This window comes from Podarcis erhardii (assembly GCF_964252035.2).
Source record: "Podarcis erhardii genome assembly, chromosome: 12".
Taxonomy (NCBI): Eukaryota; Metazoa; Chordata; class Lepidosauria; order Squamata; family Lacertidae; genus Podarcis; species Podarcis erhardii.
Genome location: NC_138513.1, coordinates 44373932 through 44399755, shown reverse-complemented (window position 1 = coordinate 44399755; position 25824 = coordinate 44373932). Strand labels below are relative to the sequence as shown.

The window sequence follows — 25824 nt, the reverse complement described above, 5'->3', positions numbered from 1 at the left end:
CAGTGAATTCTCCATCTTCTATTCTTCTGAATTCCAGCATTACATTGTATTCTTGCATTTCAACTTGGCCCTAAACTAAATAGCCCGAGAAACTGAACTTCATATTAGTGCAAGCCATACTGACAACTTCTTCTTCTCTTACAGAAACTAGATTTCGAACATTCTAACAGCTTCTTTCTCTGACTGAACATTTTTTGACATCATCCTAGCTCAGCCAATGATTGTTCGAAGCCTCACAGGATTCAGTACAAATTCAGTATACTATACAGTATAGATATAGTGGGTCAGATTCTCCTTTCATTATTGAAGCAGAGTATTATTTTCAGCTATAGTCTGATTGAATGGGCTTACATAGAAAGCAATTCTGAATCAGAGGCAGCCATAATGACAACCCTTTCAGACACTCAAAGCTGGCTGCTGTCCAAAAATACCTTGCCATATTTATTAAGTGCAGATACCTCAATTGATTTCAATGAATAGCCCACTGGACTAACCTCTCAAAGTGTTTGATGGTTATAATAAGATTTATCCTCCTGATCTTTCCCCCCTCAGCAAAACCTTCTATTATTCTATTATTTTCATTTACTTACCACATAAATTGGGGCTTTCTATATCCATTCGTTTTCTTTGAGCTTCAATGAAGACACGGATGTTGATTCCTTTAGCTATGGAAGCACAACTGATGAACCGGGAAGGGATTTTAGTGCAGATATCCGGCTCATCTGTACCAAACCCCAAATCCAGCAGAATCTCAACTGGATCCTTTTCCGAGAAATCTAACCATTCAGTGACACTATAGAGAAAACAACCACATAAATTATGCTGCTGGCTTGATATGTTATTTCATTTCACTAAGCTAAAATATATCCAGAATAAATCATACTCAGTCAAATCAATGCATGTAACTCTGCTGATTTCAATGGACCTACTCTGAGCACGATTTAACTGGATATCACTCTTCCTTCTTCCTCTTCCTAGCTCATGTCTGTATTGTGGAGCTAGATGAGCAGTGATCAATGTGGTACTCTTTAGATGTTGCTGTACTACATGTACCACCATCTCTGACCACTGGCCATGCTGGTTTGGCCTGATGGGAGTTGGAGCCCAACAAAATCTGGATGTAATGACATTGGCTATCTCTGAACTAGGTAAAGGTAAAGGTAAAGGTAAAGGTAAAGGTACCCCTGACCATTAGGTCCAGTCATGGATGACTCTGGGGTTACACTCTCATCTCACTCTATAGGCCGAGGGAGCCAGTGTTTGTCCGCAGACAGTTTTTCTGGGTCATGTGGCCAGCATGACTAAGCTGCTTCTGTAAAAACCAGAGCAGTGCACAGAAACACCGTTTACTTTCCCACCGGAGCGGTACCTATTTATCTACTTGCACTTTGATGTGCTTTTGAACTGCTAGGTTGGCAGGAGCAGGGACCAAACAATGGGAGCTCACCCCGTTGCAGGGATTCGAACAGCCGACCTTCTGATCGGCAAGTCCTAGGCTTTGTGGTTTAACCCACAGCGCCACCTACGTCTATCTCTGAGCTAGACAAGTACAAAATTGCATATGAGAAGCTACCACCCAACAAATCTAAATTGACATTGTAAACTTTTAATTTGTTCCCAGATAAATAAACTATGCTTTGTTTACATTTGTTTGTTTGTTTGTTTGTTTGGGCTTATAGCTCACCTCATCCCAATGACTCAAGCCAGGTAACAATGCACATGTCCATTTCAATAATCATTACTCATGTCAAGAGTTTCTGGCAATAATTTTGCTTGTCACCCATCCAGCGCTCACTTAAGTACAACTCTCTTTCATGCCATGAAGATTCCTAGGAATGTTTTGGAGTTTCATTATGTATTAAGTTTTCATCCCTGAAATTAATCAAACTGGAGACACAGTCAATCAGTGGGTGTAATGTAGAAAATGGTCGGTGCGCAGCTCCTTCAGTTTAATATTGGTCACTCAAGGACACTGGAACTACAACTCCAGGAAGACTTGCCTCATGGCCAGTGCCTGAGCCAAACCCTCCACAGAATTCGGCTTCTAACCACACAGAGAAAACTAACACATGGGCCAACATGCAGAGGGCTGGGAGGCCAGCTGGCAAACTCCAGCTGTGCCGTCTCCTTCCATCGGCCCATGCTCCGACGTAAATCAGCGAACCGGGCTTCAAAGCCAGGGCACGCTATCAGCGAGAGAACTGCGCACACAGAATAGGTGTGAGGCTTGTAGAAGCATACTACAACTACAGATTTATTACTCATAAATCAGGACAAAGAAACATGTCGTCTCTCTCATGTCATCTCAGAGAGAACGGGAAAAGCAAAAGCTATATACAACAGAAGTTCCCAGCAAGCTGTGCTGGAATGTAAACAGACATGTGACACACATCTGTTCCTTAAGGTGGGATGGAAATCTTAACACAATACACCCTAATGGAAGTGAACAGAGAGAAGATCCCAAATGATTTCAGAGTGGGAGAGACTTCTCCTATTAAGAGGGAAGGCATCCAGAGGGCCCTTTGGCTCATTCTCTTTCATGCAACTCAATCCAATTTTCTGGATTGCTGATGAACTCAACCTCATCTTCAGTTGGAATTGGTCAAACCACATCAGGCCCTGTTGCATCCCTGGTTATGTGATTGGGATATCTCTCTCAACGTTGCCTGGTGAGAGTTCAGATCCTTTCCTCTCCCCCATCTACTTGCCTCCCTTCTGTCTAATCCCATCCCTTCTCCTGACTTGCTTACTGGCTAATAATAATAATAATAATAATAATAATTTATACCCCACCCATCTGGCTGGGTTTCCCCAGCCACTCTGGGCAGCTTCCAACCGAATATTAAAAACAATACAGCGTCAGATATTAAAAACGTCCCTAAACATGGCCACCTTCAGTTGTCTTTTAAAAGTAAAATAGTTGTTTATTGCCTTGACATCTGCTGGGAGGGCGTTCCACAGGGCAGGTGCCACTACCGAGAAGGCCCTCTGCCTGGTTCCCTGTAACCTCACTTCTCGCAGAGAGGGAATTGCTGGAAGGCCCTCAGCGCTGGACTTCCGTCTACTGCAACAACAGCAGTAGAACAGAGAAAGGGAGGGAGGTCTCTGTCACTGTCACGCCCTTCTCTGGCACCCGGCATGCTACTACAGCTGTGAGCAGGCATCAGGACTGCTGGGATATATAGTTTCAGTGCAGATGTAATACTTGGGGAAATGACACTTTCTGGAATCTTGAATGTAGCCTCAGCAGGGTGCTAAGTGCCAACTGGAGTGGAGGAGAGAAAACCACCCCTTTCTCCATTCTGCTGAAGCAGGAGGAAAGGAAAGTGGCTCAGACGAGGGTAGGGTTTGGAGCTGGATGGCGGGGAAAGAGGACTTTAATTCTTCTCTAGCTCAAATTGGAATCTATCCAGGAGAACTTTCGGGTCTGTGTTGGTCCGCTCCCTTTGTATTTAAGTCGAGGGACATGGGTGGCGCTGTGGTCTAAACCACGGAGCCTCTTGGGCTTGATGATCAGAAGGTCAGTGGTTCGATTCCCTGCAAGGGGGTGAGCTCCGGTTGCTCGGTCCGAGCTCCTGCCAACCTAGCAGTTTGAAAGCACACCAGTGCAAGTAGATAAATAGGTACCGCTGCGGTGGGAAGGTAAATGGTGTTTCCATGTGCTCTGGTTTCCTTCATGGTGTTCTGCTACGCCAGAATGGGTTTAGTCATGCTGGCCACATGACCCGGAAAGCTGTCTGAGGACAAACGCCAGCTCCCTCGGCCTGAAAGCAAGATGAGTGCCACAACCCCAGAGTCAGCTTTGACTGGACTTAACCGTCCAGGAATCCTTTACCATTACCTTTTTTACCTGTTTAAGGTGAGCATTACAAGTTTCGGAAATTTGTTCCTGGAGAGAACCAGAGAACATTCTGAACATTGCGAATCATAACTAAACCAGGGTCTGAAGCTCAGAGGAATTTGGGGGCAACTGAGCCATGAGAATCTGGCATGTGCTGTGAAGCCACTGAAAAGGAAAAAGCTCAGTCACACATCCTCACTAGCTTTGACCACTGTCAGTTACCATGGCAGACCACACTGATGCTGGAAGATGAAGCAATTGAATTGCACACATGCGCACACATCTGGAATGGGCCATGTGGGTGGTTTCTGCATCATCTACAAAACATGCATATCTATTTAGGTCCAACCACTTTCCGTTTTTGGGTGGGTCTGGGTGGGTCTGTGGGCTAAACCACAGAGCCTAGGACTTGCTGTTCAGAAGGTTGGCGGTTCAAATCCCCGCGATGGGGTGAGCTCCCGTTGCTCGGTCCCTGCTCCTGCCAACCTAGCAGTTCAAAAGCACATCAAAGTGCAAGTAGATAAATAGGTACCGCTCCAGCGGGAAGGTAAACGGCGTTTCTGTGCACTGCTCTGGTTCGCCAGAAGCGGCTTAGTCATGCTGGCCACATGACCCGGAAGCTGTACGCCAGCTCCCTCGGCCAATAAAGCGAGATGAGCGCCACAACCCCAGAGTTGGCCACAACTGGACCTAATGTTCAGGGTTCCCTTTACCTTTTACCTTGTTTTTACAATCAAGCGGCATGTAAATTATGTGAAATTAATAAACAAACAAACAAACAAACAAACAAATATTTTCTTTGAGCACCAATGTGGTCTTTCTGGGAAATTCTGAGTTGGAAAGGAGGGCAACTTGCATCAGATTTTTTTCCAGTTTGCATCAGAACATTTTCTGCTGCCCTTGAGAGTGATGTAATTTAGCATGTTTATTTTACTCGGATTGAGTAAACAAAGCCAAACACTTCAAAACTGCCAAGTATGCCCAATATTTATTTGCAATTGGCAGCCGTTCGTTGCTATGAATGAACTTGTGAAACAGAAAATTTTCCGCAGAAAAACAAAGCAGCAGAAAAAACTTCCCGCCCCGCATAGCCAAATTTGAGGCGTGTGCCTTGCACCGTGAAAGCCGTAAACATTGAAATCTGGTTCACGCTGACCTTTTGGGGGCACTGGGAAGAGAATGCGATGAGCCAGCACTATTCCATCGTGAAAGGACCGGCATTTCTGAAAACTGATGCAGGGATCTATAGTAGTGGGAGAAAGCAACAATGAAATTTGTTTACACTCAAGGTCCTCTGGGATGTCATTATAATTTCTTTCTGGAGTAAACATTTGCATCTTTCTTTTAGTTCAAAATGTTACTTTGCTGGAGCTCTTCAGGAGAAGAGCATGTATGATACTGTGGCAAAACACATTTGTTCTCAGGAACAGTATGTTACAGGAGGTGTTAGAATGTAGGTGTTAGGTACCGGTAAATGCTAATTATAAAGGTGGCAGAGCTTCTTCGCTTTTGACAGATGGCGTAGCTTTGGAAGTCTTTGGGGAGCACACGTTCTCTAACCACCTACTTTCTAGAAAGATATAACTGCTTTTAATAAAGCTCTATCTCTGTAACATGCAATGAGCAATACCAGAAGGAACACCCTCCCATCTTTATTTTGTCAAGATTTCTAGCTGCGACTTGTTAACTAGTTTGCTGTCTGCAATGGATTACGAAAGTGTGAGCTGCACTCTCCTCAACCCCCGCCTCAAATGCCCTCTATCCCAGAGGTCCGTTTTTCTAGATCACCTGGAAACATAAGGAAAAGGTAATTCATAAAAAAGATAAAGGAATTAATAAGAACTTGGCTACCTGCTTTGTTTTGTTTTGTCCGTTTATAGAATCTTTTAAAGCAGCCCTTTACCATACAGCCATACAATTCAAAACAGGTAAAATGGTTTGCACCATTATAAAAAGAAGAAAAAACCCAAGCAAAACTAGTATAGGTTAAACAAAGAGGCACAGGTTGGTCCCACAAAAATACCTTAACTGTCAAAGGGAAAACAGGTTTGTCTTCAGCATTTGGAAGAAGCTGAATAATGATGGGGCCAGGCGCACTGCTGTAAAGGAGTTCCACAATTTGGGGGCTGCCACAGAGAAGTCCCTGGAAGCAGTAGCAGGTGGCACAGACCGTGTGTGTTGCTGACCTGCTTTCCCAATGGCACATGTCACTGTCAGTTACCGAGGGGAGGGGACAAGGTAGCTGGGAGCTTGGCACAGTGGGCAGAGCACTGCCGGATTTCATAGAATTAGAGAATGGTACAGTATACTACTACTACTACTAATTTATTTATACCCCACCCATCTGGCTGGGTTTTGTTGGAAGCCACCACTCTGGGAGGCTTCCAACAAAATATTAAAATACAATAGTCTGTTAAACATTAAAAGTTTCCCTAAACAGGGCTGCCTTCAGATGTCTTCTAAAAGTCTGGTAGTTGTTGTTCTCTTTGACATCTGGTGGGAGGGTGTTCCACAGGGAGGGCGCCACTACTGAGAAGGCCCTCTGCCTGGTTCCCTGTAACATGGCTTCTCGCAGCGAGGGAACCGCCAGAAGGCCCTCGGAGCTGGACCTCAGTGTCCGGGTAGAACGATGGTGATGGAGACACTCCTTCAGGTATATGGGACTGAGGCCATTTAGGGCTTTAAAGGTCAGCACCAGCACTTTGAATTGTGCTTGGAAATGTACTGGGAGCTAATGTAGGTCTTTCAAGACCAGTGTTATATGGTCTCGGCGGCCACTCCCAGTCTAGCTGCTGCATTCTGGATTAGTTGTAGTTTCCGGGTCACCTTCAAAGGTAGCCCCACGCAGAGCACATTGCAGTAGTCCAAGTGGGAGATAACTAGACCACTCTGGTGAGACAGGCTGTGGGCAGATAGGGCCTCAGCCTGTGTACCAGATGGAGCTAGTAAACAGCTGCCCTGGACATAGTATTGAACTGCGCCTCCATGGACAGCTGTGAGTCCAAAGTAGTCACTGCGCACCTGGTCCTTCAGGGGCACAGTTACCCCATTCAGGACCAGGGAATACTCCACACCTGCCCACCTCCTGTCCCCCTAAAACAGTACTTCTGTCTTGTCAGGATTCAACCTCAATCTGTTAGCTGCCATCCATCCTCCAACCACCTCCAGACACTCACACAGGACCTTCACAACCTTCACTGGTTCTGATTTGAAGGGACTACAAGTGTCATCTAGCTCCACCCCCTACAATACAGGAATCTTTTTGCCCAATGTGGGGCTTGAACCCACGTTGATTAAGATTAAGAGCCTCATGCTGTACCTACTGAGCTGTCCCATATGGCAATGCAGGTCGTTCCCTCACACAGGGTGCTGAGCCGAGGGGTCACCTAATGGAGAAGGTCCATAGTTGTGAAGATCTATTTGGGGGTGCCAAATTTTGGGCTTGCCTTGGGCCCCATATGTCAGGGACTGGACTGAGGAGGAATGGTGGAGACCCCTCCCCCTGCACCTCCCACAGAAGAGGAAGAGAGTATAGATTTAGAACAGTGGTTTGCAGAAGGTCATGGTTCTGAGACAGAAGAGGGGCAAAGCTGGGAGATAACAGGAGAAGAGGAGGGAGGAGGACACATTATCGTTAGAAAGCATTCCAGACCTCCCCCCCCCAATTAGTGTCATTGCCTTCCATTAAGAGTTTGGGTATAATCCTTGATGCCTCCCTTTCCATGGAGGCGCAAGTTACAGCAACAGCTAAGGCGACATTTTTCCATTTTCGCCACATTAAGCAGTTGGTCCCTTACTTCTCCCGCCCTGATCTGGCCACTGTGATCCACGTGACGGTCACCTCCAGACTGGATTATTGTAACTCGCTCTACGTGGAGCTGCCCTTGAGACTGACCCAGAAACTCCAGCGGGTGCAAAATGCCGCAGCGAGACTCCTTACGGGGTCTTCGCTTAGAGATCACATTCACCCGGTGCTATACCAGCTGCACTGGCTCCCAGTGGAGTACAGGATCAGGTTTAAGGTGCTGGTTTTAACCTTCAAAGCCCTATACGGCCTAGGGCCTTCGTACCTACGGGACCGCCTCTCCTGGTATGCCCCACAGAGGAATTTACGATCTTCAAATAAAAACACCTTGAGGGTCCCAAGCCACAGAGAGGTTAGGCTGGCCTCAACTAGAGCCAGGGCTTTTTCGGCTGCGGCTCCAACCTGGTGGAACGCTCTGTCACAAGAGACAAGGGCCCTGCAGGACTTGACATCTTTCCGCAGGGCCTGCAAGACAGAGCTGTTCCTCCTGGCCTTTAGTCAGCGCGCAGCCTGACTCCCTCCTTTGGCAATCTTTACAAAACTTTAGTTATGGTTGCCATCAATTTTGATTTTAATTCATTTTTATAATGTTTTATAATGTTGTACTGTTTTAGTGTTGTTAGCCGCCCTGAGCCCGGCTTCGGCTGGGGAGGGCGGGATATAAATAAAATTTATTATTATTATTATTATTATTATTATTATTATTATTATTATTATTATTATGGTAAGAGCTTCTTGTCTATCTATTACTGGCAGCCTGTTGTGAGATGGAGGGATCAGATTCCCTGAAGCCTGATACCATATTACAAAAGTTTATCAAACCCCACCCCTGGGCAGATCTCCCCGTTACGTTGCCCTTGTCCCTTTCACTAACCCCCAGTGCCATGCGCCACTGGGAAGCCAGATCAGAAACACTGGCCGCTGCTGCCTTCAAGTGAATAGACTCAATGTTTGGGAAATGCAACATATGAGAGGAGTGTCTCTAGGTTCTGTGTATGGGTGGGGTGGAGTAAGCTAACTGTGTATGTTGTTGAATTTGTTTGCTTGGGAGCGTGCGGCAGAGGGAGCATTTATGTCTGAGCATATGTTTTTGAGTTCACATGGGCTAGTTGTGATGGTGTTTTCCCCCATGCAATTGTGTGCAGGATACAGTTCTGCTGTGATTTGACCAGCTGGAAAGAAACCACCAGCCAGAATTAGAGAAAGCCTTAACAGGATCAGTCTTCAACATCAGCAGTAACATCTAGACCACAGGAGCATTTCAGCCCTGTTCTTGAGTTAGTTTAAAATCTAAAACAGCTTATCTTAGTATTCCTTTTTTTGAATTTGTGCTTTTTGAATTTGTGTTTTTTTGAATTTGTGTCAACTCCTCATCACTACTGCTTGGCTTGCTTTAAATAGGGCTGTGTCTTAAACCTGCTTTTGAGGTTTTCAAACTTTTTTTGTAAACTCAGGGGAGCGTTTCAGCCCTGTTCTCGAGTTTGTTTAAAATCATTTAAGGTTTATGATTTCTCTGTTTCCTTCTGAGGAAACTGAATAGTTCAGTGAAATGAGGTTTGTAGCCGGCATCCCATTAAGGCTTTGTTCAATTCTAGGTTGTTCTATTTTTTTCCTTAAACTTTGTGATTTTTGTTATTTAGTTTAATTCTAAAAGATAATATTTCTAGTCAATTACTTCTCGTTTCAGGGATTTTCACGGTATTTCATTTGTTTTGTGTAGTTTTCAGTTTCTGTGACTGTCTTTTTCTACTAGAATTAGAGAAAGGGCTGCCAGCTGTCTATGTGTACAGCCAGGTTCGTCCGACTGCTCCCTCATGTGACTGTTGCACATTGGGTTGCTTACATGTAGGAACATCTGACTGTGCTCCTCAACCCTGTTTTTACTCACCTCCTGTTGGAGAGCATCTACGCATCAGAGTGAAGCCTCTTCCCCTCCTTGTTACTTGCTTGTGTTAGCATGAAAGATTGCTCCATATTTTAGCGTGAATATTTCGCATTTACACCCACATACAATTCTGCCTAATTATACATATCACATTTAGCTTAATACTAGGAAAATGTAGATGTCATCATTAAGCTAACAAATATTCTTCCTGCCACCTTACAGTTCAGACATCGTAAGCTTCCCTACACAATTAATTGCACTGCCTTCACTGAATTTTGAAAAGTGCAGAAATGAATGGCTCACAACATGCACCCAAACACCATACATGAACCTACCGCATGTAATTTTGCACGGTCATTTGGGCCATTCCTGAGGGAGGTGAAAGAGCTGCAAAGAAATAGAATTCATTGATATTTGTTTTTTCCTTGTCCAACAGGCAGGATTTTTAAAATCAAGATTTGAACTTCACTGCATGACCAGGTATATATTTTTTACAAAGGAGATAAAGGGAAGACAAAAGTTATTCATCCATAGAAACAAAGAAACTGAGATATGGGAAATGTCTTTTTCGGCTGTAAATATATTTGTGTGTTGGTAGTATGTATTGCCACAAATAAAATGGGTAACAATAGTATTGTAATATGAAGAATAGCTAATGCTGTTCTAGGCTGCATCAACCAATGTATAGTGTCCAAGAGAGCCAGTGTGGTGTAGTGGTTAAGAGTGGTGGACTCGTAATCTGGTGAACTGGGTTCGTGTCTCCGCTCCTCCACATGCAGCTGCTGGGTGACCTTGGGCTAGTCACACTTCTCTGAAGTCTCTCAGCCCCACTCACCTCACAGAGTGTTTGTTGTGAGGAAGGGAAAGGAGAAGGTTAGCTGATTTGAGACTCCTTTGGGTAGTGATAAAGCGGGATATCAAATCCAAACTCCTCCTCCTCCTCCTCTTCTTCTTCTTCTTCTTCTTCTTCTTCTTCTTCTTCTTCCAAGTCAATGGAAGTAATAGTACCACACTGTTCTGCATTGGTCAGACCCCACCTGGAGTATTGTGTCCAGTTCTGGGCACCACAATTTAAGATGGATATTGGCAAGCTGGAACATATGCAGGGGAGGGCAACCAAGCCTGATGATGAACTGTTGAGGGAGTTGGGTATGTTCAACCTGGAAAAGAGGGAACTGAGAGGAGATATGATGGCCAGCTTCAGCTATCTTAAGGGCCATCACATGGAAGATGGAGCAAGCTTGTTTTCTCCTACACCAGAGGGTAGGATTCGAAGCAATGGAGTCAAATTACAAGAAAGGAGATTGCAGCTAAACATCAGGAAGACAGTAAAAGGTGTTTGACAGTGGAACAGTCTCCCTCTGGAGGTCGTGGACTCTCCTTCCTTGGAGGTTTTTAAGCAGAGATTGGATGGCCATCTGTCATGTGTGATCTAGTTGAGATTCCTGCATTGTAGAAGGTTGGTCTAGGACAGAGATGGCCAAACTTGGCCCTCCAGCTGTTTTGGGACTACAGTGCCCATCATCCCTGACCACTGTTAGCTTGGGATGATGGGAGTTGTAATCTAAAAACAGCTGGAGATCACTGGTCTAGGATGATTCTCAGGGTCTCTTCCAGCTATACAATACAATGATTCTATGATTCTAAGAAGACTTTTTTATCCAATATTTTTGGGAGGGTCCATACATTTAAAGTACATTCAAAGCACATTGAAAGCACATGACTTCCCCCAAAGAATCATGGGAACTGTAGTTCCCCCCTCACACAGCAACAATTCTTAGCACTCTTAACACACTACACTTCCCAGAATTCTTTGGGATAGGGCCATCCCAATGCATTTTGCTTCCGGAAGCACAGGCACAAAAGATGCCCAGCCCTCCAAGTCAGGTGAATAGTGCCCATGGCTATCTAAATTATTTTGGTGCCAGAGGCAGAAAATCCCACAGACACCTCTTCCCCTCCATGGCAGTGAAAATGAAAGCATAATAATTTAAATAACAAAGTGCTGGCCTTTCGTGACACCTAAAAGCAGGTTGCTCAAGGTGGCTGATTTACTCTGCCTAATGGTAGGGTCAGCCAATTATATAAGGGAATGAGGTATTAATAAAAGTAAGTCTGGCCATTGAAACACATTCTACTAAGTGTGCAGATGACTGATATATTTTCGGAAATAGCACCAGCCATCAGTCCACCAAGATCCCATGCTGCATTGGCCCTCGCAACCTCCAGATTAGATCCAGCCTAGTTGAAACAGTTATTTTGGTTCTACGAAACCAAATTCCAGACCACACGCCCTGAAACTTCTTGCACACTTGGATAACATGTGGAGCATTGTAAATGTATTCCAGACCATGCAGCTTTACAGCTGGGATCCCTGAAGCTGAATAAGTTGATTTTTGGACAGAATTACAGAAGCTGAGTGTGACTACATCTGGCTGCTTAAGCACTTCGGGTGATACATTGGATTTGAAGTAATAACTCTATAAAACAGTTCAGTATATGAATATAGTGACAACGTTACTGTGAAAAACACAACGTGACTAGCAACTTGAATTACTGAACACTATTTCACTGACGTGAAGTTCATTGTATCTGCGGATATCAATTTGCAGTTTAAAAGTGGTACAATGTACGGCAGGATCCAAAACTCAAAAACAGCAGAAAAAGGAACATGGCATGTGAAAGAAATAGTTTGAAAACATTGTGAGCTCAGTTAGAAATGGGACAGAAAACTAGTTAGCAAGTCATTGATGTAATGCTCTGTCTTTGTTTACTCAGACTTGCCCCATGGCTTTGGTCTCTGCTCTTTCTACATGTATTTCTAAAGAGTCAGTGTTTGCCTGATTAAGCAAATGTTTGCTCTGAATCATGATTAAATGAATGGGGCAATGTTTCATGAAGGATTTCTAATGACCTACTTTAGGCACCCTTCCTGTACCACATTATTGTCAAATAAAGTCCAAGTGTTGCCTTACCTGCTGCTTTGCCTTGGCTTTCCTGCAGATCTTCGCTTTCAGATAAACTGTTAAAAGAAAGGTGGGGAAACTGGTTGTTGCCGTTCAAGAGGGAAGATTAAATATCCAGAACTCTGATCCACTTATTTACAAAACAGATGTGGCAAGGATCCTTTCTAACAGAAGAGATTCTTTGCGACTGCTTAGGAAGTTTGCCAGTCTGATGTAGTTTCTCTATATTATTCTGCTTGCTAGTTTAACATTATTTTTTATATTCCTAGTTCCTGGATGACCATTAATCTAGGAAGTTTGCCTATTAAGGTAAGGTTACCAGAATTTTTTCAAAGAATCCGGGGACACTTTTTTTTTTTTTTTGAAAAGAGAAAAAAAGTTATTATTATTATTTTGAGAAGTAATCTCTTCTGTGGTCTCCTCTGTCACACGGCCTTCCTCTGGGCCCCAGCCTGCTCTCTTGGAGTGCTAGCCGCCATGGAGTAGGCTCGGGCTGGGCCAGGCCTGGGCTCAGCCACATGTTCTTGCCCTCCTGGTGCTCTCCTACCCCTCCTTCTCAGTGGCTCCCTTTTTCTCTCCTTCCTCTTTCTCTCTCTTCCTTCTCCTTCTCCTCCTCCTCTCCTCCTTCTCCCTGCATCAGCTTCGGGGTTTTCCTGACCCTGGAGCACCGCTGGGCAGTTGGCTGGGTGCTCTCGCTCCTGGCTCAATTTGGGTCACGGGGGTATGTAGGTATGGGGGGGTGTCAGCGGTTCCCCCAGTTGACATGCCAGGCGTCCCCAGTTCCCCTTAAGCAGTGGCAGCGGCAGCGGCAGTCAGCAGCCCAGAGCCAGCCTGGTAGTGCAGTTGGCTCTGTTTGGCTTCAGGAGCGGCTTGCTGCCATGGTGCCCGCCATTTTGCCTCGCCAGAAGTCCCCATATGATGTGTTTTGTGCCGTTGGACCAATCACGCAACATTCTTTCCCTACTAATAAATCTACAACACTTAAGATATAAATCCGGGGACATTAAATGAAATCCGGGGACGGATTTTGTCCAGGGACAAATTTGTAAATCCAGGGACTGTCCCCGGGAAACGGGGACATCTGGTAACATATATTAAGACAACATGCCAATAAAAGTTTCATAAAAAATAAAGGCTGCTGGTTATTAGGGATACAGGTTACTTAGGAAATGCGTGCGCTCTTGGGAAACGACCTCCCTCCTTTCAGAAATCCCTAATTTATTATGAGTAGCATATAAACCCTTTTAGCTCAGAAAGATTCAGGGTAGCCATAATTTCCACCAATGCCCTTCCCTTCCCTTATTTAGCTGCTAAGGTGGTAGGAGTTAAAACAGCATTCAAGGTCAACGTTGAAGGGTGCTTTTAACCTGCTTCCGCATTCTAAGATGCTCCTGTTCCTATGAACTCTGGTAAGGGTAGTTTTTGAAAAGTTCTTTCTGATTCATTGACCAGGATGAATAAAACATGTTTTCCCCCCAGCGCAGTGCTGGCTGGTGTCCATGGGGACTGGAAACACAGAAGGCACAGAGATTCGCACTAGGAGGAGCTTGAATCAATGAGAGGTGCTCCCTGCTGAATACAACAAGAGTCACATGGAGACTAAGGGGGAGGAGATGAAAAGGTAGTGTCACTCCTGGATTGGTTGTTAGAAAGCAGGCAGGTGGCAGCTGTCTGGGGACAGATTCAGGTTGTTGGGGCAGCGACCTATTCATACAACTAGACTACTGCCCTAGTGAACTGTTTCTGAGAGTCTTTCTCTCATGAGGCTGAGCCAAGATGCTTCCTCATGTTGTTATCCCACTGACAATCAGCAAAATGGGGTGGGGGTCTCAAGCAATTTGGGCAATGGAAACGAGAGTCTGCCGTGAGACTCTTGTTAAGAAAACAAATGTGGATCCTCTCATTATGGACTACTATTGGCCAGTATTTCATGTTCCACCCTTGAGTAAGGTAGTGGAAAAGGTGGTGTTTGGGGGATTATACTGCTTTTTTGGAGGCATTCCTGTCTGATATCTGATGCGGCTTGGGGACAGAACTGGCCTTGGCCACATTGGTGGATAACTTGTGTTGAGGAATGCTGAAGGACATATGTCCCATTCTATGGTCTTTGTTCTGTGGGGTGTTTCAGAATCCCATTTGGTCCCCTGTGTCCATAAACGAAGCTACTGGGAGACGTAATCTGGACGCTTGGACTAAAGTGTGTGGATGGAAATGAAATGCCTATGTTTGGTAAATATCCATGTTTCTTCATCTACATAGAACGTATCCATGTGTCTAGTACCAATACGTTTATAACTAGATCATTTGTTATGAAGCTTATTGTTTAAGAGAGAGAAGGTATTTCCTTTAAAACAACAACAAAAAACCTCTCTCTGTGTGTGTGTGTGTGTGAGAGAGAGAGAGAGAATGAGATTTTTATCCACTCCAATCATCTCATTATTAAATGTACAGTTGGCTCTTTATATTGAAACTTTATCCATACAATTGCAAGGATTAGTTTTTTTTTAATTGATCATGCTATTCAGGACTGCTCATACTTACTAGAAACCAGAGTCCATCCAGTTGCAAAGGTTTTTTTCTTTGTGGTCCACTAAAAATTAGACACAGCAGAATATTACTTATTTTCTTATGGTTCTTTCTTCCCCTCCATTTTATTCTCACAACATCTGCAAGGTTGGTTAGGCAAACAGATTGTATCTGGCCCAGAACCAACCACAAAGTTTCATAGTTACTGGGGATGTGAACCTGTGTCTTCTCATGTCTATTTGGCTAGAATGTGACCAAACAACTCAATTGCCACACTGTGGTTGTTTGATTCCCCCCACCCTGCCAATGAAGCAACACAACTATCTACTGCATAACTGTTATATATCATTTGAAATATGAGTCTGAAGGCTTCATCTGTAGACAATGCACAAGAACATCACTGCACAATGAGAGCATCTACAGGCCCTAAGGAGGTTCCTTCACTGCAGTCTCACTCCTTCCAGAAACTAGGAAAGCATGAGTATGGGAAAGAATCATGTCATGGAGTCCACCAACGTGACACGGAGTACAAGTTAATACATGTCTACTTAGAGTAAGCCCCAGATAGTCCAGTGGGACTTACTCCCAGCTAAATATGAATAGGATGGCCACCACAATGCTTCTGATTTTCATTCCATACCAAATTGGCTCCCAAGTGAGGAAGATAAGGGACCTTTAGATACTAAGATCTTAAAACACCTCATAGAACCTCTTACCAAGTTGTGGTGGAGAAAAAGGCTTGTCTACCACAGCTTTTGGAGCTGGAAAATCTTCACCCAGTTGCGTCCATGACATTTGGGTTGATGAAAGCAGTCCTCTCTTCTTTTCAGTGTCAATATTGGTTCCATGGTGGTGGGATTCCGAGAACATCTCAGTGTAAAAATGAAACGGCTTTTTAAAAAAAGACAGAACGAAGATCAGTTTAATATAGTGAATGAATGATTGACAACCCTGGATGAAGCTGAAGAAATTGTGGAGAGGAAGAGCTGTAGGTAAAAGAGCAGAGCTTGATCATATAATCTATAAAAATGTTATCAACACAAAACAAACAGGAGCCCCCCCTTCTCTCTTTTTTCATTTTCTATTCCTTCCTTCTTTCTTTTTTGAAGCACAGGTATTTGTGCCCTCTGGTGTACATACCCTAGCAGTAGGGTCCATTTAATTGTCTAAACAATTGTTTCATTGTTAATTAACTTGGAGCATAGAACCAATGAGCTTTGCCAGATGTGTAAAAAGCTCCTGAAGAATAATCTCCTGTGGTCAGAAACACGGGGAAGTCAACTGCCCCACTCTCACTAAACGGCAGCCTTGAGGCTAATCAGGAGAAATACTGAAACCCCATCCCATCAACTTCATGTCAGCCGCCCAAAGCTGGCTGAGATAAAAAGCTCTTACACCACTTGGCTGAGTGTTGAGGAAAAAGTGCCCGTAGTATCCATGGGACAACCATGCCAATTCACTAGGCTGATCTGATGTTTTGTGAATGAAGATTCATGCCGCCTTTGGCTCCCACACTCCCTTCAACTCCCTCCTTTCCCAGTTTGAGACTCACCAACATAAAATTCTGGTTTCTAAAGTGGGTTTGCGAGGCAAGCACAAACCACAATTTATTGATTTGAACGAAGCGGCAAACTATGGGTTTTTGAAAACTAGGAAAGAATAGAGGCTCCTTGAAGGCTCATTAATGTAACCTAAGCAAAGGTTTAATTTTGTGTCTGAATCAGCCTCATGATACACTGGAAATGACAATTGCCTACAGAAGAAGACCTCAGCCTCAAAACAATTACAAAGTGGGAAGGAAGGAAGAATGACAGACCCTCCAAGTGTCCTTATTTTCCAGGGATAGTCCCAGATTTACAGAAGTCATCCCAGTTTCTGATTTGATCCTGGAACATCCCGTTTTTCCTTAGGACGTCCCTATTTTCATCAGAGAGATGTTGGAAGGTATGGAGTTATGCCACCCAAGCCAAGGAGATAAGTATACAACCTTTAGAAGACATCTGAAGGCAGCCTTGTATAGGGAAGTTTTTAAATGTTTAATTATGTTTTTATACATGTTGGAAGCCACCCAGAGTGACTGGGGCAACTGATTGCCCCACTCAGATGGTCGGAGGATAATACAGTGGTACCTCAGGTTACATACACTTCAGGTTACATACACTTCAGGTTACAGACTCCGCTAACCCAGAAAATAGTGCTTCAGGTTAAGAACAGAAATTGTGTTCTGGTGGTGTGGCAGCAGCAGGAGGCCCCATTAGCTAAAGTGGTGCTTCAGGTTAAGAACAGTTTCAGGTTAAGAACAGACCTCCGGAAAGAATTAAGTACTTAAGCCGAGGTACCACTGTAGTAGTAGTAGTAGTAATAATAATAATTGAATAGGACACCCCTATTTCCATTGGAGAAATGTTGGAGGGTATGGAATGGGGACTTTGGCCTCAGCCCAGGATGCAGAAGAGATGCAAACGTCTTAAGAAAAAATGTACAGTGTGAATAAAGCAGCTAGTACAAGGAGAGTTCTAGAAAAGTGGAGAATCAGAAAACTAAATGGGACAATGTCATCAACCTGAATAACCAGCTATCTAAAGTGGAATTCAGAGGGTCCTTACAATGTTTTCTGACTGCCTGTTTTTTAACTGTAGTGTACTGTCTTAGTGTAACTCAGGGGTAGTCAACCATTTTATACCTACCGCCCACTAATGCATCTTTCTTGATGGTCAAATTTCCTTACTGCCCACCAGTGCTCGATGGAAGGAGGATTCAGCCTGTGCTGTAGAACCCCCTGCCGCCCACCTAGAACCCTGAAACGCCCACTAGTGGGCAGTACGGACCAGGTTGACAACCCCTGGTATAACTGGAAACCTCTGTGGCAATGACACAACAAAATGTTGACTGAAACGTTTATAGAGTCCTGGGTAATCACTTGCCTTACAAGCAAATTTGATCTACACGTTGCCTGCCAAGTTCTTTTTCTGTACATAGAAAGGATTGTGTGAATCAATCCTGTGACAGCAGAACTACATCAATAGTATTAGGAATTACAGTGGTACCTCGGGTTAAGTACTTAATTCGTTCTGGAGGTCTGTTATTAACCTGAAACTGGTCTTAACCACTTTAGCTAATGGGGCCTCTTGCTCCTGCCGCGCTGCCGCCACACGATTTCTGTTCTCATCCTGAAGCAAAGTTCTTAACCCAAGGTACTATTGCTGGGTTAGCGTAGTCTGTAACCTGAAGCGTATGTAACCTGAGGTACCACTGTATCAGCATAGAAAAGCTGACGTAGTGTCAACAAGAGTTATCTTAGCATATCAGAAGCAGTAGCAAAAAAGATTTTTAGAACAACTAAAAACATTAAGACATGTACTAAGAAATGTAAATGTTACAGAAACTGTGCCCTGGATATAATACTAACCGTATAAGAATCTTAAGCATGTTGTGGCACAGGTTGGTCTATTTTTGGAGGCATTTGCATCTGGATAAAAAGAAATTGGCTCTCTTTTCTGAGACAACACTTGTGTATACTAGATTTGATCCAGTGTTAATACCAAAATCCCTATTGCCAAGATACTATTATACACTTGTTCTCATAGTAGACCATGAACCTTAATTTACGAGAGCAAAATCCCCAATAACAATCAGATGTCGGACATCAGAGAACATTATGCTGCTGAAAAGAAAAGGGCTTTGTGGAAATAATAGACGGTGCTCATGGAAAACAATATAAAAGAAAACCCCAGCATATGCAGGCATAAGATATAGGGACATAAAGCTATAAAGGCGGTATCATCATATATGAGCCAAAATCATAAAATATATAAATATGAGCAGCTGGAGCTAGAAAAGCAAATCTGGGAATTGGAGAGGGGGAGAAGATTTAACTTAACCAGCAACTTATTGCTCCAAGAGGGTAAAATTGTGAAAGCACTGCCAGAGGCCCCAATTTCAGTCCAGGAGTGTGGAGCAGTTTGCTGTGCTCTTCATTTGATAAAGGCTCTATGGATAGAGCAAAAGAATCTTGGAGATTATTGGCTCATCTTAATACGAGCAGAATATCCTGGAGGCTGATAATGGAATAATCTAAAAGACAAACGGCTCAACCCTAACACTTGACCCTTAAGAAAGGACATACAAACAGCTACACCAGATCACCATTGCCCAGGGTTGTGGGTATATGTGGTATTGCACACCAGTGCTTTACAAAAGCAGTTCTTCTGAATAATGCATTGTGAGTGGGTGCATAGAGTTGGGAAGAGAGAGATAAAGGAAATTAAAAGAAACCATGCTTGAGTTCTGTGTCTTAAAAGCTTGAAGATGACTGCTCTGGTGTGCCCATCAAGTTCCTTGTCCCCTGTACTAAAAAGAATGGAGAAGATACTTGCATATATTACTGTAGGTACATTTTTTTAAAAAAGTAAAGGACCCCTGACAGTTAAGTCCAGTCACAAATGACTCTGGGGTTGAGGTGCTTATCTCACTCACAGGCCAAGGGAGCCGGCGTTTGTCCACAGACAGTTTTTCCGGGTCATGTGGCCAGCATGACTATGCCACTTCTGGCGCAACGGAACACCGAAACCAGAGCAGCGCATGGAAATGCCGTTTACCTTCCCGCCGGAGCAGTACCTATTTATCTACTTGCACTTTCTGTGTGCTTTCGAACTGCTAGGTTGGCAGGAGCTGGGACCAAGCAACAGAAGCTCACCCCGTGGCAGGGATTCAAACTGCTGACCTTCTGATCGGCAAGCCCAATAGGCTCAGTGGTTTAGACCACAGTGCCACCCAAGTCCCTTGTAGGTACATTAAATATCCACAAAACTCTAAATCAGGGCTGGTAAACATGAAATGGAAATCCAATGGTCTTCTTTTCATAAGAGAGTAACATGACAATGAGGAAACCATTCATAAACAGGGAGAGAAGGATCTACAGAAGGGTCCATATTGAGGATACTAAAGGATTCAACCTAAAATGACTTGGGATAGACCTGCATGAGTTACTACAATTCTGTGAAGGGGTCAAAATGACCCCAACACAGTTCCACTGCAAAATATGTATACTCAACTGAAGCTGACTGAAAAAGTCAACTCAGGTCGGAGCGAAAAACTGAAGAACGTCATGGCTCTGCAAATCAGTCTGGTGAAGCCATTTCATGAGGAAAATGTATATCTTAATAGAATGCAATATAGCTGTAAACAGCTGTATAAAATATAGACTATTAGGTAAAAGGCAAGGGAAGTAGCAAGACCCATACCAAACATATATGACCGATTTCTTTTTGCTTCAATTATTAAATTGTTGTAACCCAGTCTGGGGCCTTCAGGTGAAGGACAGCTAAGAAATCAAGTAAATAATAAGAATAATAAATAGCCACATTAATATTCCTCCCTTCATTTAAGGAGTTTGCAGCAGTGTACAAGGAATTTTTCCAGCTCATCCTCTCAACAACCTTGGACATGGGTTGTTGTTTTTGCATGCCCCTCACTGAACCCAACTTTAAGTCCACTTTTGTTCACCTGAAAGAACAAATAAAGCTATACTAAATCTAAATTATCACTGCTGAATTTGTGCATGTTGATTTTAGATTTCAAATATATTAACCTCTAACAACAGATTTGACGGGATGCATGTTTTTCAGGTCAGTGTGTCCTTTCAGATGAGTACACTTTTTTGTGTGGTATTGAGCTCCACACATCATATCTGGGTTTTCCTTTTTAATTCGTCTCCAAAAGCAACATTCAGCCTAGAAAATCAGTTGGTAAAATGGTTCCCACCTTCTGTATAATTTGGCAATATGTAAGAGAACATTGTAGACCTTCAGAGGCCCCAAAGAGGGAAGCAGCAAAGAATGTTCCCGAATATGCTGGAGCTTGTGGCTTATTCAAGACAATATATTAAAAAATACTATGCTGTATAGCTGCTGGATATCACTGAAGTGGCTGGTGTTTGCAAATTGGGTCCTCCCTTAAAGAGGGCACATATTGCGGTGAGATCTGGATAACCGACACCCTGTGTTGTGGGTGGGTTCTATTGGTCAGCCACAACACCCAATTGGTAGGTCCCTCAAAGCTGGGTACAATCCGGCCAATGGGACAAAGTCCAAATGGTTTGAGGAACTTATTTATGCCCATGCATGTGACCCAGAGCTTCCTCTTTCGGCGTGTACATTTGGAACACCTGCCCACCTCTCCCTACTTTTAGGGCTTTGCACTTGACCTTGCTATGCCGTCGTCTGTCATCTGTCGTTGGGACAGGGGCACAGCAGAAATTTCCCCCATTTGGCTAATTAGCTGTTGCCATTTGGGTTTTGCCTTCTGCATAGCAAATTGTCACAACTTGTAAGATTGCGGATAGGCTCTGGTTCAGGTGATAGGGATGGGAGAATGCTCTCGCCATCCCTATGTGAAGGGTATTCCGTTAAAGGAATCAAGGGACTCGATGGTTTGGTCAACCCCTGAGAGGGGCTTGTGCCCATGCCTGAGTCCAGGTGGACATTTGGGAGGTGGAGTTAGGCCGTTCCCGGCTTTCCGCTTATCCAGGTGTTCATCCTTGGCTGACCTATGCTGGTGCCCTGGGTCAGCGCTACCTGAATGGCAGGGAGCTAGTCGAACCAGAGCCTATGCAACCAGTTACTTTCTGTAATCAATAAAGTTGTGGCCTAAATTCTGCCAAAAACCAAAACCAAAAATTTGAGTCATGTGTGAATTTATTTAAGCGGGAGGTTTCTGGGTCTGAACACGCAAATGCTGCAGCTTGTGGCTTATTCAAGACAATATATAAAAAATATTATGCTGTATAACTGCTGGATATCACTGAAGTGGCTGGTGTTTACAAAGAGTTAAAAGCTCTCTTTTTGAGCCAGACTGGGGAAAATCAAATTCCCATCAGCCCCAGCAGAAGATGGGAAGATGGGAATTTTAGATCACAGCACAAGCAGAGCACCATGACTTATGCCTTAACAAATCCGGTTAATATTTAAGGAGCCACAAAACTCTTTGTCGGTTTTGCTGCAAGAGACTAACAAGCCTACCAGTCAGAAAACTATCGAGCAAGTGTCACCATTTAATCTGTTTTTAAAAAGCCAAATATTAACATTTATATCTGATAGCACAGTGAGATCTCAGTTATAGCCAGCCAGAGACTCATATCAATATGACTGCAATTCAGAAATTACTGCCTCTGGATTGAGATGACTTCCAGCAGGGTAACGGCTTAGTTTGTTACAGCAACAGATTTATTGTGCCCGGCCTGCATCTGATGAAGTGGGTTCTAGTCTATGAATGCTTAAGCAACAATAAATCTGGTAATATTTAAGATGCCACTAGACTATTTGTTGTTTGAACTCAAGGCTACAGAGATTGGTGGAACAAAGACTGAACCAAATCTGCATTAGTAAAACCTGTGTATAATTTATATGAAATAAGCTTCATGATTCAACGAACTGCATATGAAACACTACTGGATGAATTACGAAATAGTATCTCAGCTAAGTGGATAAAAGGGTTTGTCAAAATTGCTAAAGGACTGGAATGAGCTCTTTCCTTGACAGCGTCTGAACCTGAATCTTGTGTTGCATTAAATATAATGCAATGATAAAAATCTGTACACCAGTAAGATTAAATCAAATAAACAAGGAATATTCAGTGTTAAGTTGGAGGGGATGCCAGGAAACTGGGACTTATGTTCACATGTCGGGGAGTTGTAAATATGTACATTTTTTGGAGGAAAGGGTGTTTAAGCAGATAACAGAAATCACTGGGTTAAAGCTAACCAAAAGCCAATTTACGATAGGGTGGAAGGTTTGCTCACAAATTTATTGACAGCTGCACAAATTATTATAGCTAGGAAGTGGAAGGGGCAAGCAGAATATAAAATGGAAGAATGGTATAAAGGGTTGTGGGATATAGCCATTAATGATAAATTAACATGTGCTATTAAGGTAAGACGGGGAACATGCAGGAGAAATGATTTGGAGGAGATATGGAAGGTATTCGTAGAATTTGTACTGTTAAAACAGAAAGGGGTCAAACCAATGCAAGAGGTGTTGAAATTTGGGGAGGTTGGATAGTTACAGTGGAATGGTCTTGGGGTGGGGTGCCCATTTCTTATTTTATTTATGATTATTACTTTGTTTAAATAAATATTTTTTAAAAATAAACATGATGTAAGGAGCAGAGCAAGAAAAGTAGGACAGGGGTTGCCAACCACTTAATTGGCCACAAGTGCAGGCAACAAATGCTCATCTCACAGATTGCCTTCCACATGTAGTCTATTTGCATGGAGGTAAGGAGGGCCATGGATGCGGGTGGCACTGTGGTCTAAACCACAGAGCCTAGGGCTTGCTGATCAGAAGGTCGGCGGTTCAAATCCCCACGACGGGGTGAGCTCCCGTTGCTCGGTCCCTGCTCCTGCCAACCTAGCAGTTCAAAAGCACATCAAAGTGCAAGTAGATAAATAGGTACCGCTCTGGCAGGAAGGTAAACGGCATTTCCGTGCGCTGCTCTGGTTCGCCAGAAGCGGCTTAGTCATGATGGCCACATGACCTGGAAGCTGTACGCTGGCTCCCTCGGCCTGTACAGCGAGATGAGCGGCGCAACCCCAGAGTTGGTCATGACTAATGGTCAGGGGTCCCTTTACCTTTACCTTTAAGGAGGGCAACACCAACAGCCCACCAGCTCTGATCTGACACGTGTGCACTGAGTAGTACACCTTCAAAGAGGTAAATGCGCACATACACACTTATGCTTGCAAAGGCATTTCGTGTGAACTGGTCCCCTGTGCAATTGCTCCAATTGTGTACAAAGGCCTATGTGTATACCGAGACCCTTTGAAGTTGCTCCACTCAACATGGTAGCAGGGCATGTGCCATCAGGCACACACCCCTCTCCACACATAATACAGCGGGAGTGACAGATCAGAGCATGCTCTCAGGGAAGATGCACTCTGTTAACTCAATTGCAGCCACCATATTGAAATCTCCCTGGTGACGAAGTCATGGGCCCTTCAAAGCTTTGCATGTCGCCATCAGCTAGACATAGCCCTGTCATTCCCATGCATCTTTCATGTCTATAGCATGGCAGGGTCTAAGTCAGTGGTGGCCAAACACAGCCCTCCAGCTGTTTGGGGAATACAATTCCCATCATCCCTGACCACTGGTCCTGTTAGCTAGGGATGATGGGAGTTGTAGTCCCAAAATAGCTGGAGGGCTAAGTTTGGCCATCACTGGTGCACCAAGGCAAACAACTTCAGGCTTCTGATTTAAATAAGGCTTCAACTAAGCGAACAAAGACAATCGCAAGTCACATTAACAATCACATCAACAGAAGTGTTGTAACGGATCCTAGACTTGAACAGTATCACCAATAAATCTTAAGTATTTTTACCGGCAATCTATGGAGGGCCATCAGCATGCGACTCTCTTCATAAAGTGGCAGAGATTCCTCAGATGAGCAAAGTCAGAGGCAAAAGTGTGTTAAAAAAAATCAATCATTTGTATGTTCTGCACCAAGAGGGGAACGGGGTTGACACTGGCAGAGAGACAGCATTTAAATTCGTCAAATTCGAATTCGTCAATAATAACGAATAACGAATTCATCAAATTCGTTAAATTGGCGATACTTAGCCCATACTTGAGTTCATGGAAGCAACTTTCAAAGGTTTCTATGGTCAGCTGGCGACCATAAGATTGACTCCTATCTGCATTTTTAAAGGATCAGGGCTAAGCAGTAACTTTCAACTGCATTAACCTCTAATGCTAACTCTTGACAGCATACATCTTTTTTCCCATGTGAGGATGCCGGTCCAAGTCTGAAAGCTACTAATTCTTATATATGCAGAAGCTCGGGATATATTTTCTCTTGAGTTCTACACATATTTATAGATCCAGAAAATCAGGTGCAGCTTGAAGTCAAGAGTGTGCTAGAGAAAAACAAACATCACAGCAGCACCAAAACCGGTTAGGATTCGGTACAAAAAAGAAAGCGAGCTCAGGATATTCAGCTTTGGCCTCTTAAACGTCAGAACCCAAAGGAAAAAATATTTTATTGTGTACTATAATAATTATACCTGCCCCTGCCCCAGGATTTCAACTAACGTTTCTTCCCAAATAAGTATTTAAGTTTCTAGTCCTTCCAACTTAACTTGGAAGCAAGTTCTGCAAATTGTAAGGAAACAGCGGTCTGTCAGAACTCAAACATTAGATAACACTGCCTTTGCCAAAAACCTCTGCGACAAGCACAATTTCAAGATATCAAAGAATGAGCGAAACCTTCCCTGAACTTAATTCAGACATTAATTATATGAAGAAGGGAATCTCAAAGTTTACCAGGATAGACAAGGGTCCTTAGATGATGGTGAAGTCCAATTTGTCCTGGTTTCTGCCGCTTCTGCAGGGATACAATAGGACGGTCCTTGCTAGTCTGGTGCCTCTATATTTGTGTTTTTCCACAGATCCCTGGATTGAAAAGCCAAGGTACAGGAACTTGCGCTCCTGGCCTGCCTTCCCAAACCCCATTGAATTAAAAAGCCTTCCATGAAAGGCCAAAAGGGGCTTTTTGCCAAATGCTGGCGTTCTGAGACGACAGCTACGATGGATGATTCTTTGCTTGCCCTCTCAGCAAAAGGAAGAGGAGAACAACAAGTCATCTAAGTTTTAGTGATGTGGGCAGTGGGGTGGGAGGAGGGAACGGGAGAGGGAATTGAAGCCGATTCTAAAACCGGAACTCCTCTCTGCTTCGATTCCAAAGCAAGACACTGATGTCCCTTTAAAACAGTTTGACCTGTTGGCCCGTGCACAAAGGGGAAGGATTAAAC

At 43.8% G+C, this 25824-nt stretch overlaps 1 protein-coding gene across 2 annotated transcripts in view; it reads right to left on the bottom strand.

Annotated features, from left to right (window-relative positions):
* The window catches only part of ITPRID1 (ITPR interacting domain containing 1), a 75604-nt gene that overhangs the window by 36176 nt on the left and 13604 nt on the right, over positions 1–25824 (bottom strand). Inside the window, exons 1-7 of one of the 2 annotated variants that reach the window (XM_081834753.1) lie at positions 25337–25715; positions 15740–15914; positions 15039–15087; positions 12507–12553; positions 9867–9918; positions 4998–5084; positions 591–793 (exon numbers count right to left, since the gene is read on the bottom strand). In XM_081834753.1, coding sequence (XP_081690879.1) covers positions 591–793; positions 4998–5084; positions 9867–9918; positions 12507–12553; positions 15039–15087; positions 15740–15893 — 592 coding nt within the window. In that variant the 5' untranslated portion in view covers positions 15894–15914; positions 25337–25715. Of the gene's footprint in view, positions 1–590; positions 794–4997; positions 5085–9866; positions 9919–12506; positions 12554–15038; positions 15088–15739; positions 15915–25336; positions 25716–25824 lie in introns of those variants that run through there. The other variant, XM_081834754.1, reaches the window with a different exon arrangement.